Raw genomic sequence first — 20063 nt, 5'->3', positions numbered from 1 at the left:
CACGTTTAATATTTTTACACCACCCACCCTAAAATATAGTTATTAGTTATTACTTATTATTGTACATTATCTGCTGAGTACACAAATTATATTTATTATTTATAATTTAATATTTAAATACCAACCTACAAAAATGGTCCAATCTACCTTTTCCAACTATAAGACCTACCCACCCAACTACCCATTAATATTTTTGTGAATCACGTGATTCAAATATACTCCCTTCGAGCCGCCACTGATTGTATTATTGAAAATATTGTTTTACAAAGTTTCATGTTGTTAAAAAACAACGTTTTTATTAAAAAATTATGTTTTTAAATATTTTTTATCCTTATAATTTTTTAAGTTTCTTACTTTTTTGAATGACAACCTAGAGTTTTAATTTCATATTCCAAAGCAGAATATTTTTCTAAGTATTTTGATATGTAAAAATCGAATTTTGAACGAGTAGTTTATGAGTTACAAGTATTTTAAGTTTTGATTGGCGAAGTGGAGTGTTACGGGGTTACCCCTCAAAATGTTTGTCCACTATTAAACTACTTGTCCAAAATTCGATTTTTACGTATCAAAATACTTAGAAAAATATTCTGCTTTGGAATATGAAATTAAAACTCTAGGTTGTCATTCAAATAAGTAAAAAACTTAAAAAAAATATAAGGATAAAAAATATTAAAAAGCATAATTTTTTAATAAAAACGTTGTTTTTTAACAACATAAAACTTTGGAAAAAAATATTTTCAAAAACATTGATACCTTATGAAATAATGAGTGGTTCATGATAAAATAATCACCCTGTATTGTATGTCCATTTTAGAATGTGTTAAAAATATTATCACTTTCTTTCATTCATCTAGATATTTTATTTTCAATACGTAAAATTTCCACATTTATATCTCCAAGATGTGTAAGAATTGAAAAAAAAATCTAAGGATTGGAGAGTTAAAAAATTGTTTGATAAAGGATATATTTATACCGTAAAGTAAGTTTTGGTCTTGGGTGTGGCACATGGTCAAAATGTCAGTTAGTTCATAGAACAAACCTTGATTCGAGGGTAGCCGTTAAAGGCTCTGTTAAACAGAACGCGTTATAACGCGCATTAAAGCGGTAAACGGCTCGTCGGCGTGGTGCTTTCACACACGTGAATAACGCCGCGTTGGAACGAATTACAAAATCACGCGACGTGAAGATAACGCTTTCTGTTTGACAGATCCTTAAGAGTTTATGTATGAACATTGATAAAACATATTGTTAGGGTATGTGTATATGCCATTTTATTCAAATTTTGGTAAATCCAATTCAATTTTATGATAATATTATGTATTTAGTTATTATTATACAGTTATTTTTATAGCTTAATCGGAAATAACAATCATTATGTAACATTGTGAGGTAATGCATATAAATAATAATAAAAATAGTACCTATATTTAGGCTAATTGCACTTTTCTAATTGGCCATTTTGGTCTAATTTTGGCTGAATAAAGTAATTGTACTTAAAACTACCACATGTAAATTTAAGTAATTCAAATTGTGTATTTCTATAGGACATTTTATCCTTTTTTATCGTGAGTTCAACGGTTACAGAGTTATAAGAAAAATAGCGGAGTGGGTAGATTTCACCCTTTTTTTGAGGGATGGAGCCGGAGGTATATGTTCAAGGGTTATTCGTCAAGAACTTTAGTATGTCTACTGGGAAGGTACACTTTTAGTGTATACCAAAGTTCAGTTGGGGGTAAATTTTTTTTGTCAATTATTTGTTCTAATTTGACTGGAATAGTACCATAGTATTGTTCTTTACTAGTACTTAGTTGTCACTACAATATTATATAGTATTATAATTATTATATTGATGGCAACACGATAAAAAATATTTATTTTTTCTTGGATGCACTGTGTACTGGGTAAAACCTAATATCGGTACCAACATAATCGAGGTCAATTAGATGACCTCGATATTTGGTGAAAATGTATTGTAATTTTTTTCATAAGTGCAGTCAGTAATCAAGATAAATAGGTTATTTGTACTGTAAGTCTGTAATCATCAAATATCATTATATCATTTATCAATCGTTAGAGAGTAAGTGGTAGAACTCTGCATTATACGTTATAGTATATTACAATATTAGTGTATTACATATTTACATAAGTGATAATAATTACAGACCTGGTGAGAGTAAAATATATTAAAATGTACCTGTTTGGAAATTATAAATTATAAATTAGTTGTCGAGTTATACTGGTTATAGTGTTGTACAGGTTATTGGTATATGGTCGAGTTAAAACCTAAGACAACATTTTCAGATTTTTTCAATGAGATATAGTACATAGATTCTTATAAAATATACATTACTATTTTTCGCAGTTACAAGCATAATTCATTTAAGTCTTGTTAGTGTATTATTAAAGTTACATTCATTTTTTAATATAGCTATAACGCAAAAATGGAAACTATACATAAATAAGTTTACATGGAATTATGGAATGAATTATATTCACTTCCTGTATATGCCAGGTTGAATATTTGATATATGATACATATAAATTTGGGTTAAGCTGTAACCTAAAATCCGGTGATTTTATTAAAGTAAGTGGATAATAGTGAGGTAATTTTATTATTTATTACATTTAAATTTTTCTGTTGATGTTAGATAATATTAAATTAAATTTTTTCATTATTCAAGATAATATAGAGAATTATTTTTATTTTTTGTTAAGTTAAAGTTTTATTGACAATTCGAATGTAATGAGATCAAATCATGGCGGAAAACACGGTGAAAGAATGGTTATCAGAATTTGCCACATTGGAAAAAGACGACTGGGCAACATTTGCTATAACAACATCGCAGAATAAGACACTTATAGAATCAATATATGCTGTACTTGATGATATTCATAAATATTCTAAGGTACCTACATTTTTTTAATGAGGAAAAATGTTAATATAATTATAACTCATTTCTTCTTATCAAGGACAATAATTTATTTAATAGGTAGTATTTTCCTGTGATAAAAATTTTAAAAAATGTAATTTGGTAGTATTATAACATCTTTAACAAGGTTTTGGTTTTAAGATTACAACCTTATATTGAAAATCTTAAATATTTATAATAGATACATACTGTTCAATTTTAACCACTTCTATGAATTAAGAATATTCTATTTTTAATTATTGATGAGTTGAATTTAGTTCAGATTTAATATTTCCTAATTTTGTTTTAAAATGCTTAATCATACCAAATTGTTAAGCTGTTATTAATATTTGAAATTATTTATTAAAAAAAAAAAATTACATTAACTACGACTTGAGAATTTATAGTTTTTAGTTATTGTAAATAATAAAATAATAGCATTTAAAATTGGTAGGTCTTTTTCTTAAAAAAAAAAATTAATAATACTATCAACTCAAATGATAAAATTGCCTTTTTATTATAACTTATAACTGGATATTAATTAAATTATTTTGAAGTTAATCAATAAATTAATAAGGAATTAAAAAAAGAATACATTTTAAAAAGAAACTTTAAAAGCTTTTTCTTATTATATTAAATTTATTGATTCATTTTATTATGTGGGTTGAACAAAAATTTCAACTATTTTGCAGTTAATTGATCGTATTTGTGGCGCACTTTTTAATTGTTATCGAACTGAAGAAACCGATTTACATTTATTTGTTCTACTATTTATACCACACTTAACATACAGTTATCTTAATTCTATTGCTCATGTTGACAAACAAGTAAGTAATATTAATACTTATATTTTATAGCTTAATATACATTTTACACCGTTATAATTCTTAAAAAGCACATATAATACATAATATTCTTTACAATTACTACAATATTTTTAAATGACTACAAAACTAAAAAAAAATAATTGTTTTACTGTGAGATTAAAGTGTTTTAAAAAAGAATAATTATAGTGGTCTTAAAATTGTTAACAGACAAGTGGTTCCATGTTTAAAATTAAGTCGTGTTTGACTGGTCTATCTAAAATACACGTATGGTAATTATTTAGCTGACTAACATTACTATAGAAAAAAATTGATTTAAGGTAAAGTAAATAAAGTACATTTATAAAAGGTTATACATTTCTTTAGATGCTCGTATAATTTTTATACTATTAAAATTTGTTTTAAGGTTGTTAATACTAATAGGAAAAACAAACAACAAAAATGTATAAAATAGCAATCATAAATATATAATAATATTAAATGTATTTTTGATTTTTTTTTTTTTTTGTATATTTGAGTTCTTACATTATAATTAATTATAATAGCATATAAGTTTAAACTTGACATAACAATATAATTGAAAAATATAGGTATTACACAAAATATGTACGTTTTTAGTTTTATAGTAGTATATAATATACCTACTTACTACTTCTGATTCATATGACACAATCTACTCAATGATATGTAGTTATTTTTTCTTGAATTAATATATTTTACTGTGAAGTTTTTTTACATATTTATTTGAGTAATTACATTATAAATTATATTAATACATTCATTTACATTTTAAATAACGGAGTATAATATTATTTAAGATTTATGTTTGCTATATTATACATTTTTGTCGTCAAATATTAATCAAAAAGATGATATGAGCATCTAAAGAAATGTATAACCCTTTTATAAATGTGATTTAATTGCTTATACCTTAAATTAATTTTTCTCTATAGTTATCTTAGTTGCACTAAAGAAATATGCATGTATGTTTGATAAGGTTGTCGGACAGTGTTATTTTATTATATCATGTGTAAAATATGTGAGTTTATTTAAATAAGGTACCAATTGTCAAAAATAATTTTTTTTAATTTTTAAATTAATTTATACTCTCGATATAAAAAACTGATTTTTTTATTTATGTATTCCTTTAAAAATACATTTTTTTTTTGTTTTACACTGATTAATTTTAATCACAAATGTTACATTTTCTTAGAAATAAAAACATATTTTGACTATATTTGAAATTTACAGAATTTTACATTTATTAATACATTATTATTTTGTTGTTAGAGCTGTCGTAGTATTGAAGCATTATTAATTGGAATTTACAATCTTGAAGCTGTAGATGAAAATAATACACCTAGATTTATATCGTTTCGTTTGCCATCATTAGCTCAGCCATCTATTTACCATGAAGTAAGTACTTTAATTACTTGCTGAAAATTAAATATACCTATTACAGAATAGGAAAAACATAAATATCTGACTTACCTATAATTGTCTTTTATCATACAATTAATTTACCTATTAAATGTTTATAAATATTGAAGCCTAGTAGTTTGGCTCCAGCTTCATTAACAGAGACTGCCATTCGTCGTTTAGAACAAAGAGACACACACCCAGTTCGCCGAGGTCCATTTAATCAAATTGAAAGACTATCTGCATCTAATAGAATGGAAGTTCTTAGTAATTTATATTTCATTTACTACAAAAATTTAAATCTCCTGCCAGATGTTTACAATCCATTTGAACGTTTTTATAGAGTTACATCTAAGTAAGTTTAATATTATATCATTATTACATTTTGATTTATCATTTTCGTCTTATTATTGTTTTATAGAATGGTTACTCAGGGTTATTACTATAAACGTTCAACATCATTTAATAATTCTGATACATCAACATTAACAACATTACCACGTATTCCACTTTCTCCCAAATTCTTAATTCATCTACTTTATTGCTTGTATATTTCAATGTAAGTATTTGGTATTGAAATGTTAAATATTTTAGTTATATATATCAATATCAAAAAATAATCACATTCGATTAAATATGGTAGTTTGGTAGCACTGTTTTTCTCTGTGGATACTTGTTTACCACATAAACTCAATATGAACATGATTTTCATCATTATATTATATTAAAAATATTCATAAAAAATTAGAAGATATAATTTGAATTTTACTCTGTACAGTCTGTTGTAATCTAAATTGTTTCCGTAAACATTTTTAAAAAAATTATTAATTTTACATTTGAGTATTAACCGAATGAGTCAATAAGGAAAAGACCCAAAAAACCACAAACTAAATTTTTTTCTTCAAAAATAAGGATATAAATATGTAGTTCTTTGCTTATTGTAATAATCTTGGTACCTATACTCTGTCTCTAAAGAGAATGATCACTTTTTTTGAATTGTGATTGATTTAGTAGGTGCATAAAGAATCTCTTGATTATGCCAATGTTAGGAAGTTGGTAGGAAATGCCCAACAATTAGTAAATCTGTTGATCAATTGATTATACTCTTTTGAGACAGAGAATTTGATCCCCTTTACTGGTATAGTGAGTCTAATATGGAATCACATGTAAATCAGGACCTGCTATTTTGAGTCTAATAGACAAATGAATCAATGAAGTACAATAAGAGATGACTGCCAACCACTGCATTTTTTATGATCAGTTGGGCTTAAACAAAATTAAAGAGAGTTGTTTGTACTTCGCTAATTATAAAACTATTTTTAAACTAAATTACAAACATCAATATTTTTTTTAAATATTTAAATCCACAGAATTCGTTAATTTTTTGTTTTCATTTATATATTATTTTATTATATTGATATTCTGTTAGTAAACTCTCCAAGCTTAATGTAAAATTAATATATTCTATCTCTTACATAAAATTAAAAATTGATAATTTATTATGAATGTTATTAAAGATTTAACTGTGGAAAAGCGGAAGCGTATCAAGCTTTAGAAGATATTTATTATCGTGCATGTTATAGTTGTTATTGTGAAGTGATATTATTAGCAAACGCTATTAAAAATTCTTGTCAAGGATATTTTGAAGGTCAGTTTTAGCAAACAGTAATATTGTTTTTTGAATTTTATATGTGATATATTTACTTTTTGTTAACATTTAGGTGGACAATCAGCTAATGTATCTTCAGTAGGTACACCTGTAAGCAATAATACTTGTAGCACACCAGTATCTAAATCAATGATTACAAATGCATCATTTAGAACTAAAAAGTTACCAGGTAATGAATTAAATAAATATATTTCTAAAATTATGTTTAACACAACTATCCAAAATCACGAGGTGGTAATTCATTTAATCCATAGAAAATGGTTGTGTTTGTTATACAATTAACTATTTTTCTGATTTTTTGGATACTTTAAATAAATATTATAAATTATATAATTATATGATGCATTTTAAATGTTTTTTGCGACTAAATCTTTCCTTATTCTGTTTATACATAACTACTTAAGTATTTTACTAATAGTTTAAAGCATTTAAGTTTATGTTTTCTTTTCACTGAGATGTTCTCACTCAATTTTTTAATGGCCTTTTATTTTTGAGTTTTTATTTTATCATTCAAATATATTTAGGAGATTTAGGGCTAATATCAAACCATTTTATTTTCAAACTTATTATTTTAGATGACATTCCAATTCAAAGTATTCAAGGAACTTTTGATGAAAATACTGATGCTGTTGCAAATTTATCGTCAATAACAGAAGAAACTAATGATTCAAAAGATCCAAGTGCTGAATCAGTACCTGTTAAAAGGAGTTTGCCAAAAATTGCTGCCAATTTTGGCAAAAAAACTGCTGAAAAAATAGCTACTGCTGTTAAAAATACAGGAAATATAAAAACTTCAAAGTCAAACACTCAAAACGGTTTAGACATTTATGAAACTGATGAAAGTGGTATTGATCTAGCTGGGTCTGATATATCTGATACTAAAACTGGTTTAGGACATGATGATCGAACAACTATGACACCGCTATTAAATAGAAGAAATCCCAGTATGTCTGTTGAATTAGAATCTTCCAGATCAATTCAGGTTATTATTTTTTTTGTATTATTTTAGTCTACTCATTATCGTTTTATCTGCCTGATGATTATTTAAATTTTTCTTGGAATACATTGTTACATGTACAATATTTTTTAATACATATTTTCAGATGGGTGTAAACGTTAAGTGTTACAAAGAAAGATTCCATTAACTTATAAGTTATAACCCTCATTCTTCACTGTTCGTATTGGTAATACTATTGATGTCGCATAAAAATTAATGTTCTTAAGACATTCGCTATTATTTTATATGTATTTAAGTTGTTGTAGTGCTTAGTATTATTGAATACTAGTTCACCTTTAGTTGCATGAATATTTTTAGTAGTTATGTATTTACTACTTCGTATATTGTATTATTGTACCTTAATTTTTTTTTCTTTTATCATATAATTTAATATTTATTAATACCTACTTTCAATATAATTTCTGATAAATAATCAAAGAAAAACAATACTGATTTATTATAAAAATTGTTCAACTAAACTAATGGGTAGTATAATAATTGTTATTCATTAATTGTTTTTTAACTTGGAAAATTAAGTAAGTAGTCATAAATACAATTTACTGACCATTTTATATTATATTGAATAATTTGGTTCAGTTTATTATTTAACAATTAATAAATATAGTTAGGGCACTTTATTTTACCCATGTAGTATAAATTGTTGTACTGTAGTTATTACTGTAGGTTTATTCAAATATAACACATAGTGGGATACAAAGTAAATATCGGAGTTTCAAGGAGAGCTTTATTGTTAATACTATTCAATATAATCACATAGAATTAATTTGATACATTATTCAATGCAAATTATAATCAATTGTTAATATAATTGAAGCTTGAACAATACAATTTGATTTATGGCATGTTTGAAACATTGAACCATCTATTTCTTAAAAATATATTAATAATGGAATTTAACAATATTTTCTTTCATTTATAATGAAATGTTTTAATCAAAAATAGATATTAAGGTTTTGCATCATAATAAATTGACCATTTTTCGCTAATCACTGAATACTTTAATGATTCAATCATCTTCAGTGTTATAATAAGTTTAGTCTTAGAGCTTTATTTTATCTGTAAAATAAATGATATATATTTTTTAATATAAGTTCTCTGATGTCAAACCATAGTTAAGTGAATAAAATAAATTTGTATTCAACTAAATTGTTTATGTTACAGATGGAGAGTACAGCTTTATGACTTGCAATCAAATAATTTATTATATTGGACAAGGAAATTTGGTTTGGTGTGATTTTCTTTTAATGTATCAAAATTATTTAATAGACCTAGAATTTTATTGTGATAATCAAGATTAAATGTTTATATTATTCTATCTTATACTGTATGTACTTAATTAATTTTTATCTTGTTATTGAAATTGTTAAATTGTTCATAACAAATGTTATTATTTAAATTAAAATCTTCGATTATTTAAAACAAACATTTTTATTTTTTACAGTTAAATGTATTAAGAAATATCAAAAATAGTTACAGTTCTGTTACTAGGGCACAAGCAAGTCACGCGTCACTGAAAAGCAACTTTAAAATGTTTGCTTAGAAAAATATTCAAAAACTATGCTGTTTAGCTATATGTATATAATACCTGATTAACTATTTAAAACATAATGTTAGACTACCAGCGCAAACAAATTATTTATCTAAAACTTTTTTCTCAAGAAATTACTAAGCCATTAACAATTAAGAATTAAAATATTTTCATGATTATTACAATCACACAAACACAGTTAGTTTCATTGAAAAATTAATTTAATTTTTAGTAGTTATACTACTCTGTTTAATACCACTGCAACCATCAGTACATAATATGTTTCTGAATAAACATAGACGTCAGATGCCTATGAGCATAAATCAGTATATTTTTTCATTGTATAGAAAGTATTACTTTATTAACAGAGTATCTCGTACTTATCAAGTTAATAAATTTACACTATAAATAAATATAAGACTTATAAAAATAATACACCATAAAAATATTTCTATTTCTTTTATTTGTATACAAGGTTCTTAAAAATAATAATAAAATACACGGCTTATTGAAAAACTTATCTAACATTCTCTTTAAATACCAAACTGTGAACTCGTTACACCATATTCCACATTAAGGGATATTTTATGTTTATCACGCTCGGTCATGTTAATTACAACATAAAAAGTGTAAATATTCTAGTCATAATATTGGATGTACTTAAAAAGTATGCTAAAATAATAAGTAGTATTCTTTCTTAGTTGGATACTTATGAATAATAAAAACATGAAAAATTACTTTTAAGGCTTTGTCAAAATAAACTTAATAACAAAAACAAGGTAAATTAAAAATTTTTTTAACTAAATAATTTTAAATGCAAACCAAAAACACAATTTTACATATTTTAAATTTACAGAAAAAGAGTAATGAATATTCAAAAACTGAATATTCAATAACTTTTTATAACTACTACAATTCAACCAAATTTACTATATATTGTAATTTATAATATATTACTACTAATACTTCTCTCTTAACGCTAGTTGTTAATCCTAAAGATAAATATTCATATCAATTTTTCTATGGTTCTTTGGAAAAAAAAAAAAAAAATCAAATACAATAAAAAATAACTGCCTTTACCAATAAAACAATAACATAAGTAATAAGTAAAATATTGTATGTTATATTTCAGCACATATAAAATAAGTTATTTTTAATAAATAATACTTAGTATGATTTAACATAAATTTATTAATAGTTATTGATATTTAACTAATTTGGAACATAATACTGCATTAAATATGCAAGATAAAAACAGTTACATTTTTATTAGAATATAAATAACTATATTGTTATAGATATATTCATCAAATTAAAAAATTACAATGAAAAATCTACCATAGTTATTTTAAACACTTAAAAAGTCATCTTTAATTTAATGGTTCAAGAAATAAAATTAAAAACAATCAAATTTAGGATGAAAAGGGGAGGACATGTTTTACTTGACCAATTGGGACAATAAAACCAAAATATTCAACATGGTATTTGATTAATATGAACATAGACTTCTTTAAAACAAGAATATTACAATAATTAATTTATATCTTCTGCTATTGTTACATTATGTAACAAAATTTTTGTGTATTCACATTTGTTGAAGTTTCCTCAGTTTCTTCACCTGCCTCAAAGTTATTTTGTGTGTTATTTTCTTCAATTTTTGCATCATCACTGTTATTTTCACAAACAGTCATCTCGGGTTCTATTGAATTCTCTTTTTCAACTACGATCTCGGCTGTAGAAATATTTGATTTATCTTCACTTATTGAAGTACCATATGTTATTTTTTGAAAAGGATATTTCATCAAGTTCCACAATTTAATTATTTTAGTAGACTTCTGTTCTTGCTCTTCCAAATCTTCAATTTTTCTTTTCCGTTCATTATTTGATACTTCTTTTTCTAGTAATAAAATATCATCCTCAAATGTAGTATCTAAATCCTTAAAAGAATGTAATGGTGCCCTTGCTGATATATTGAAGTAAGGGGCAGGTGACTCAATATTATCTAATTCTAAATCAACATCTTCCAAATCCTGTGAATCATTATCATATAAAGAATCACTTGGAGAATATGGAATATCTAGACTTTTGATAGAATTCACCTGAAAAATAATTTTCTATTTGAGATTTTTCTTTTTGAATAACAAATTAATATAATATCATAAAAGTAAAATAATTGTCAGGTTATGTTATTTAACTTATGAAATATATACCTAATTTAATAAATAAACTGAGTTATACCAATATAGATCACCAAATTAATCTTTATTATAACTTTATTGTAAAGAATATTTAAAACAAATATGAAACTGGTCATCATAAAAAAAGATCAACTGTTTATTATTCAAAAATATACTTAAAACGTGTTTAATCATAGAATGGCCAGTGTTTGAAGTAGCTAAAAATAAGGGAAGTGATGGAAAATATAAATTATAAAAAGTGAAGCGTACTATACTCTCCCTAAAACCACTGTTATACAAAATATATTAAAACATCTGAATCGAAGACAATATTTTGTATGAATAAAATTGTTTTTATTATTTCCTGTATTTTGATAAAATAAGCCGATTACTTGGCATTAATGGTTTGTCAATTTTTTAAGATATTAAATATAATCTAAAATTATAAAGGAGATGATTTAAATTTTAAAAAATTATTATATTCCATATAATTTTAACATACTTGAATATCTTTTTCACCATTTTTTGCATCGGCTTCATTTGAATTTTCATTAGAAATATCAATAGTTTCTGATTCTCGATCTTCTTGGGTACAAATTGAACCGATAGTAATATTACGATCTGTATCACTATCCATTTCTAAATTTGGTTCTAATGATGATGTATTATCGACATCAAAATTTATACTATCAGTTTTATTGTGGTTTCCATTTAATTCACTGCCATTGGTTTCCACAGATTTATTAAGTTTTTGTTTGTCATCGTCTTTGTCAGTTTTTTTAGATACAACTTTTTTTAAAGTCAACAAATCATCTCCGTTATTAATGAATAAACAACGGGTATCTTTTCCACTCACCACAGCTTCGGTCATTTTCTTTTCTTCTAAAATCAAAAAAACAATTAATCATTTAAATAAGATAATTGAAAATATTCATTCATTTAAAAATTGTTTAACTGGAAAAGCAATTCCTACAGTAAATAACTGATGTCTTCAATCTATCATAAAAAACATGTATAATTAAACAGTTTTATGGTGGATGTAAGAGTTTTTAAAAGGATAGATTTTTTAAATTTAATTTGTTTCAATTTTATAGTTATTTTTTTAAAGAATTAAATGTAGAAATGAATTAGGCATTTTCACCACACATTATATGTCTATGCAATTTTTAACGCTTATAAACAAGTTCGTGCAATATAATAAAATGAAAAAATGAATTCATGGAAGCCTAATGAAAATTAAAAAAGCATAAATAAAACTGCCAAATTAAATAAATATTTGAGTCATTAATGATTACATTTAAACCTATAGGATTAAAATTTGTGTTAACACGTGTGTTTTCAAATTTACTTAATGTCTACAAATACATTTTTTAGATTGTACCTAAGTATTCCATTATTTTTATTTAATTTCTTTAGAATTTTACAACCCATCAATATTTTGTAAAATAAGCTTTAGTGTACAGGTACAATTTAAAATCAGTATTATTAATAATATAATAGTTAAAATTAAATTTAATTGTTTAATTTTGTTATTTCCACATTAGCTTGAAATTTAAATTCATTCAATAAGTAAAATATCTTATACCAAACACAGAAAAGTAGTACTAGTTTTCATAATGATATTAGTTTCTCATAATCAGCTTTTTATAAGCAAACAGAAAAACTATTTATCAAAAAAGATTTTCCTAATTTAATATTTTTTATTGTTATCATCAACTACATTTCATATGAAACAATCTATCACTAAATGCATATAAAGTGAATGACTAACATAAGTCACATTTGGTTATTCCATAGGAACTTAACTTCAAGAACCTAATATAAATGTATAATTAAAAATGGCAAATGTTTGAAGAAAATTTGAAAAAATAATATACAGAGAGATATTTAAAATAGGAAATATTTATTAGGTAAAGTATCAAATATCTTATAAGTGTGTGTAAGTACAAATTGTAGTAATTATTTTACTTTAAATTATTTATATTTTTAAAAACTAAAAGAACAGATAAAAATATAATTTTTAAACAAAATTGTTTATGCAATTATAAACTTTTAACATTTAGGTATAACCGAATTATTTCTAGTATTAAATAAAACAGTATAAGTTTTAGGATGATAATCTATGAACATTCCCAAATACATTAATTAATTTGAATAAAATATAAGGAAATATTCGAAAATTAATTTTAATGAAATAGATAAATGATAAATATTGAGTAATAATAAACTACAAATCACGTTGACAAAAACCAGTTAATTATTAATGGAAAATATATGAAATTATACTAAAATAAAAAGGTCCTATGAGAATATAATATGAAAATAATAATTAAATGTGTGAAACATTAAATTAGAAAGCTCTAATTTCTTAGTATTTGTTCAGCATCATCTTCATCATAGTCTTCAAATTCATCATTTTCATTATAATAAAAACCATCATCATCATCATCTTCTTCTTCTTCACTATTTGGATTATTAGTATTATGCAATGGCTGGACACGTGTAAATGCTCCATATATTTCATTCAGACATTCTGGGGTGTCAGGCACTAGTTTTATTTTAGATTTCATTGCTCCTTCTTCCTCGTCTTCATTTTCATCAACTCCATTACTGTCATCAGAATCATTAGCATTTTCATTAATATGATTTTCACCATTTAGGTTGAATCCATTTTCAGGTTGGATACTATCAGTAGGTTTATAAGCGAAATCAACTATTATTTGCAAACAAGGTTTTTCATGTACTACTGGATGATTACTTGTACCAAATACACACATGGAACTGTAATCAACACTAACTATTTGATTAGTTGCATCATTTTTCCAAAAAAGTTTACTCTCAGCAACATACAGAGTGCCTTTTCCAAATGTAGCCTCGTCAACTATAAATGTAATATTGGGTTCACAGTGCTGAATTGATTCATCTTCTTCATTAAAACTAGCAAGAGTATCCATTTTAATTCTATGTTTATATTATTATTTATTACTTTTATATGGAAACTATATAATTAATAATATAGATACTGGCTTGACACTGAAAAACATAAAAAAAATAGCCTAAGCCTAAATAGAAAGATAACAATTAACAACTAAACATTTAAACATTACTGGTACAAACATTGTGAAACCTTGTAATTCATATATTATGTATTACATTGAGTGAATTAGTTGAAGAAATCTATATTTATGTTTGAAACTGGCATAGTTCACCGAGAAATTCAATTATTTATACTATATTCAAAATATAAAATTGTTTGAGACAATTTAAGAGACTTTATAAGAGAAAAAATGTATGTTTCTTTATTATGTATAATGTGTATAAAAACTATTTTCGACGGTAGGTAAATAAATAAAAGAATTAAAAGAAAATGGTCATTTCAATATACAATTATTAATAACAATAATAACAATTATAATATAAAAATATATATAATTGTAATTACTAATTAGTTAAAATTTACAATGCAGTATGACCTAATGAGAAACCTCTATTGAACAAAAATAAATTTAATACGTTCCTTAACTTCTGTCAGCGACATGGCAAAACGAACAGCTATGGCGGTATTTTTAAGAGCCACGTTTATAACGAAATAACTAATATGGATTTAGTAAATAAATTTGGATAGCAACCATAATGTTTCTTACCTGAGATAATAATACAATATGAACAAACGTGTACACCGTAAAATGAGGAAAGAATATTTAAAATAAAAAGAACTAATGAATAACGCCGGACACAGTTTTACTACGACAAAATCAAGTTCAAGAGCAATGTGACGGATAATATGATACATTAAAACATTGAATAGGTAGATATAGGATATACGGAATACCACCTCAATAGCATTATAAAGTATACCCAGTCAGTGACCAGCAAGACATTGTAATAAGGTTGGTTCATGACTTGTTTACACTCGAAACAGTTTGACCATATTAAGAATATAATTGTTAATTTCAATTTTCGCTATCTGGGCATTCTTTTAGAAATTAACAGGTTTCTTTTCCTTGAATTTATTTAAATTGGATTTTGTTATAAACTTGTATAAAATATTATGCATTATAAATAAAATAATGTTTATGCCATATTTGTTGGCTCTGTCAGTCTGTCTTACAAACGCATTACAATTATAGTCATACAAACTAGCAAAATAGGTCTTTGATAACTACAGATAATATATAGAATATATTTATATATAACAGCAAATTGTATGTTTTGAACATATAATCAAATTTATAAGTAATTTAAAATTGTAAATTCGTGTTCATCTTGAAATAACTCGTTTAAAATTAAATATTAAAAACCTATTTTTTAAAATTAAATAATATATTGGGCCAATTTCATCCAATAACATAACTAAGTTAAAGGGATATAGAACTTACAAGTTACAATTTCCTTATCCTTATTTCCAAAAGAAACGCATGCGGGCGTAACGTTCTCTGAATATTTAATACTAGTTAGGTCTTATCCAGTGGTGTAGTGGGGCGTATACGCGGGTATACGGCGTATAACCACTTCTCTGTTTTTCTGTAAGTGCGTATACTTATAGAATAACACATGATACGCGGGTATACGCGTATGGAAATGCATTTATTCTATAAACCAATTTGATAAATAATTTTTTTTTAAATGTACAAACCTTATCGATTTGACGGTTTCCCTAATGAAAACAGTTGCTTATACAGTTGTTATACTAAAGGTATTTTAGTATATATGAATGAATTACACTGTAATTAGACATTAATATCTATTACCTATACAATATAGCCGCTGGTATCTTGGCCGGGCGGTGGTAAACTCTCCCGATTTTTAAAATTAGTAAACTCTCCCGGGTAAATATTATGTTTACCTGAAAGAAATGTGCAAACTCTCCCGAGTTATTTAAAATGTTATTGCTACCCTATGAATTAGTTACACCTTACACTGCAGAGATTGTGATTATGATTTTTATTATGAATTGTATTACCGTATTTAATCTGTATTTATCTTGTGTTAACCTGTATTTGTCATTTAAATATTTAATTACCGTTAAAGTATTTTTAATTTAAATATTTAAAACGATATCGACTTCAATGGCTCAACCAATTCTAACTGTGTAAAACGAATAACGGAGCAATTGAATTGGATCCCCTTGTTAGTCAATATTTTACCCTTACTAAGTACCTTTGAATTGGCTCCCTACCGTTTTTTTTTCAAAAATGTATTGATTGCCAATATGTTAATAATTTAAAGTACGTATAATTCGTAATTCATATATTTTCATAGACCTTATACTCATAAGGTATATAAGTATAAGGTCTATGTATATTTTATATCGTTACACAAAATTATATTAAAAAATTTAAAAAACGGAAAATATTTTACCGAAGTGCGTCATTATAATATTTATGTATATTATATAAATTAAAAATTAAAAAAACAGTCAGTATTTTAGCAAAGTGCGTCATTATAAAATTTATACATAAAAATCAATAAGTTAAACAAAAATATTATATTAGACTATTCTTCGGGGTCTATAATTATAATAATTTTTGTATCAGATTGAGTACTATATAATATATATAAAAAGTTGAATATATTTGGATTTTACATCGTAAAAGTAAACGCCTATAATATGAGAATCCCTGGTTAAAAAATAATATTTAACAATTTAAGGAGCCAATTTAAATATACATTTTTCAGGAGCCAATTCAAAGATCGAATTTATATTTACCCAAAATTGGGAGCCAATTCAATGGTAGCCACGAATAATACCCCATGCTCCCCAGCTAGCTTAGTAGTACTGAACTAGACCCTGGAGAGTTTACATGTTCCCTTCAGGTAGTATTGGACTAAATCCGGGAGAGTTTACAATCGCCCTCCTGGCCATAGAGTTAATTATAAACATTGTGGGAAAACGTATTATAATATGTAACTATGTAAGTATGTACCTAACTGATAAGATACTACAGAACAACCACGCCCGGCTTAGACCACCAGTTACAATAATTATTTCATATTTGTGCATGTCTTGTATTTTTCTAACTTTTATTACATATTTGACTGATTAACCATTATATTAATCATTAAATATGGAACCAGACAAAAATAAGCTTCGAGTTAGCACATTACTTTCATATTTTAGCATACATATTATACGTATGCAAATGCAACTAAAATATAAATATAATAGTAACGAAGGATATATAGGGGGGTGTGGGGGGCGAAGCCCCCACCTTTACATATCAAACACATTTAAGCGTATACTCACTAAAAAAATTACGACTACATCACTGGTCTTATCTCTTAGAAAACATCTAAATTAGTCTTTTTAATCAAGACGTAAGAAGACACAAATCAACACTTATTAATTTATTATGCCTTCCGGCTTTCAATGTTATTTTCGGTTTCACTGCACCTAAACGGTTACATGAATATATTATATACGATACCTATACCAATACCATGTGTAAATACCATTGTAAATATTCTTCAATTCTGTTTGCATGACATTAAACTAGACTAAATGATCGTATATTCTTATGACTCACAATTTTTTTAAATCATAAATCTTGCGCATGCCCAACAAAACTGAAACTATTTTAAGTGGTAACCCCTATTTTGAATCCATGCTTGGATTCATCGATTTTTTTCATGCCTATTGATGTTTCAACTTTTGTTCTAAACCCAAATTGGCGAAACTAGAGCTAAGCAGAATTTAAAAAAAAATTAATTTACCTAATTAATATTTTTTTTATTTAACAGTACCTACGTACTTATTTTTTTCTTCTAAACGCCATGAAACAATCAAAATTATTTTCATCTGAGTGATTAACTATTAACTATTTATGAATTGTTTTATTTTATTATTCGGTACACATTACGGAATAACATAGTTTAAATATGTATTTTTAGGAAACTTATTTCTGAAATTTATGTTTTTTTTAACAATACTTCTTATGCATTATAATTTACAGAAATTATTAATATTAACTATTTCATTAACTTTTTGAAATTCCCTCCGTTGTGTTAATTTCTTAGGTAAAAATAATTTTAATTGTTTCATGGTATTTAGAAGAAAAAAATAAGTACTCATATTTATATTACATGAGATTATTAATTAGGATTTGTTCAGTGGCGTCATTTCAGGTTTTGAAAGGGGGGGGGGGCAAAAATTTTGACCGGCCTATAGGCCATAATTTAAAAAAAAAAAACCACTCGCTAACAATAACATTTTTATCTCAGTACAAACAGCCTCCTTACATCTTACATATTAAATATTTTATACGAGTAGCGGCCTACAGGGAAGGCGGGAAACCCGGTATCCCAGTCGTCCAGTCCACCACTGCACATACAGAATACAGATGTCAGATACCTTATAATTATTTACGTGTTAGTAGGAGCCACGAATCATGGTTATATTCTATTTAGCAATGACATGAATGTTATGAATCATTTTTGCGGGCTTGTGGCCCAAAACTAGCACCATATACCATGCCCGGGCCGGCCAAGTCGACCGGCCCGATAGTAGCCCGCTAATGACAAGGAGGGGGGGGGGCAAATGCCCACCTTGCTCCCCCCCCCCCAAAATGACGCCACTGGATTTGTTGGGATTTATAAAGATTTGAAATTTTCGAGTGTAGCAAAAAAAAAATGACGTCCCTGAATTAAACAATAGTTTATGGTAAAAATAGAATTTTTTTTTTGATGATTAATTGATTACTTCTTTGTCACTAATATATTATATTTGATAGGTATGTTTATTGTCCATGGTAATACAAAATTGATAATATTTTAGTATAAAACCGATGTGTGCATTATGTTTTTATTTCTTAAAACTTTTTCAAATGTAGGAAAATATGATAGTATAAACCGCACAAACATGTGAGGGTTGTTGTTGCATTGATATTGAGTGGTAAAATTTTATTCCTGTAATAATTATTATTATGAAATTGATTAATTTTTAGTCAAACATTTTAAAAATTTTTAAATTTTATCTGCTGATGAGCTTGAAAATTTGAAGCAAGGTTAGTCGTAAGTAGTTTATATTGGAATCAAAAAATATAAAATATTTTTTATAATTTTTTTCATAGATATCATAGTTCAAATTTAACCTAAATTATATATTCCAACAAAGGATAAAGGTTTTATTTAATTTGTAAAAAATTTCAATCATGGATGCTTGAAATTCTTAAGGTCTATTTTTAGATTGTACAAAAACAACAACAAATTAAATTCAGGCTATTTTTTTTTTTTTTTTTTATCAATGAGATTTTAACGTTACATTATGATATCTCGACAATTATATACATTTATCTGAAATAATATAGTTGGTAAAGCTCACACTCTTAATTTCGGAGTCCTGATTACGGAATAAAATGTAGCGTACCTATGTTTTATTATTTTAACATTATCGGTTGAAAGAGCAAAAATGTGGGAAATATTAATACCAGAGTTGGAAAAGAGATTCTCTAGCTGAGGTCTTTGGATGGAGAGAGATGGACAGTTTGTAAGTAGGTGTTGGAAGTCACAGTATTCTCCAC

At 25.6% G+C, this 20063-nt stretch overlaps 2 protein-coding genes across 5 annotated transcripts; one reads left to right on the top strand and one right to left on the bottom strand.

Annotated features, from left to right (window-relative positions):
- Window positions 1-1929: 1929 nt before the first annotated feature.
- Hyccin (PI4KA lipid kinase complex subunit hyccin) lies at window positions 1930-9262 on the top strand. Of its 4 annotated transcripts, none has more exons than XM_015524896.2 (12): window positions 1930-2077; window positions 2429-2584; window positions 2716-2906; window positions 3602-3736; window positions 5024-5149; window positions 5284-5507; window positions 5574-5711; window positions 6670-6800; window positions 6874-6990; window positions 7397-7803; window positions 7925-8005; window positions 9001-9262. In XM_015524896.2, the coding sequence occupies exons 3-11, from the start codon at window positions 2757-2759 to the stop codon at window positions 7964-7966; spliced, it is 1470 nt and encodes a 489-aa protein (XP_015380382.1). In that variant the 5' UTR covers window positions 1930-2077; window positions 2429-2584; window positions 2716-2756; the 3' UTR covers window positions 7967-8005; window positions 9001-9262. The 4 variants fall into 4 exon arrangements, with proteins under 4 accessions (XP_015380382.1, XP_015380383.1, XP_015380386.1 ...); XM_015524897.2 differs by having other exon boundaries at window positions 2025-2167; XM_015524899.2 differs by lacking the exon at window positions 1930-2077 and adding an exon at window positions 2180-2320.
- A 549-nt stretch (window positions 9263-9811) lies between these two features.
- icln (chloride nucleotide-sensitive channel icln) lies at window positions 9812-15414 on the bottom strand. Its single transcript, XM_089223452.1, has 5 exons — window positions 15189-15414; window positions 13908-14577; window positions 12528-12540; window positions 12047-12426; window positions 9812-11466 (listed from the first exon to the last, which is right to left on the bottom strand). The coding sequence occupies exons 2-5, from the start codon at window positions 14496-14498 to the stop codon at window positions 10924-10926; spliced, it is 1527 nt and encodes a 508-aa protein (XP_089079578.1). The 5' UTR covers window positions 14499-14577; window positions 15189-15414; the 3' UTR covers window positions 9812-10923.
- Window positions 15415-20063: the final 4649 nt, after the last annotated feature.

The sequence above is a fragment of the Diuraphis noxia genome, unplaced genomic scaffold (assembly GCF_037042655.1).
Source record: "Diuraphis noxia isolate RWA-SAM2 unplaced genomic scaffold, SU_Dnox_SAM2 contig0003, whole genome shotgun sequence".
Lineage (NCBI taxonomy): Eukaryota > Metazoa > Arthropoda > Insecta > Hemiptera > Aphididae > Diuraphis > Diuraphis noxia.
The sequence above is the reverse complement of the archived record's forward strand: the minus strand, read 5'-3'. Positions and strand labels throughout refer to the sequence as shown.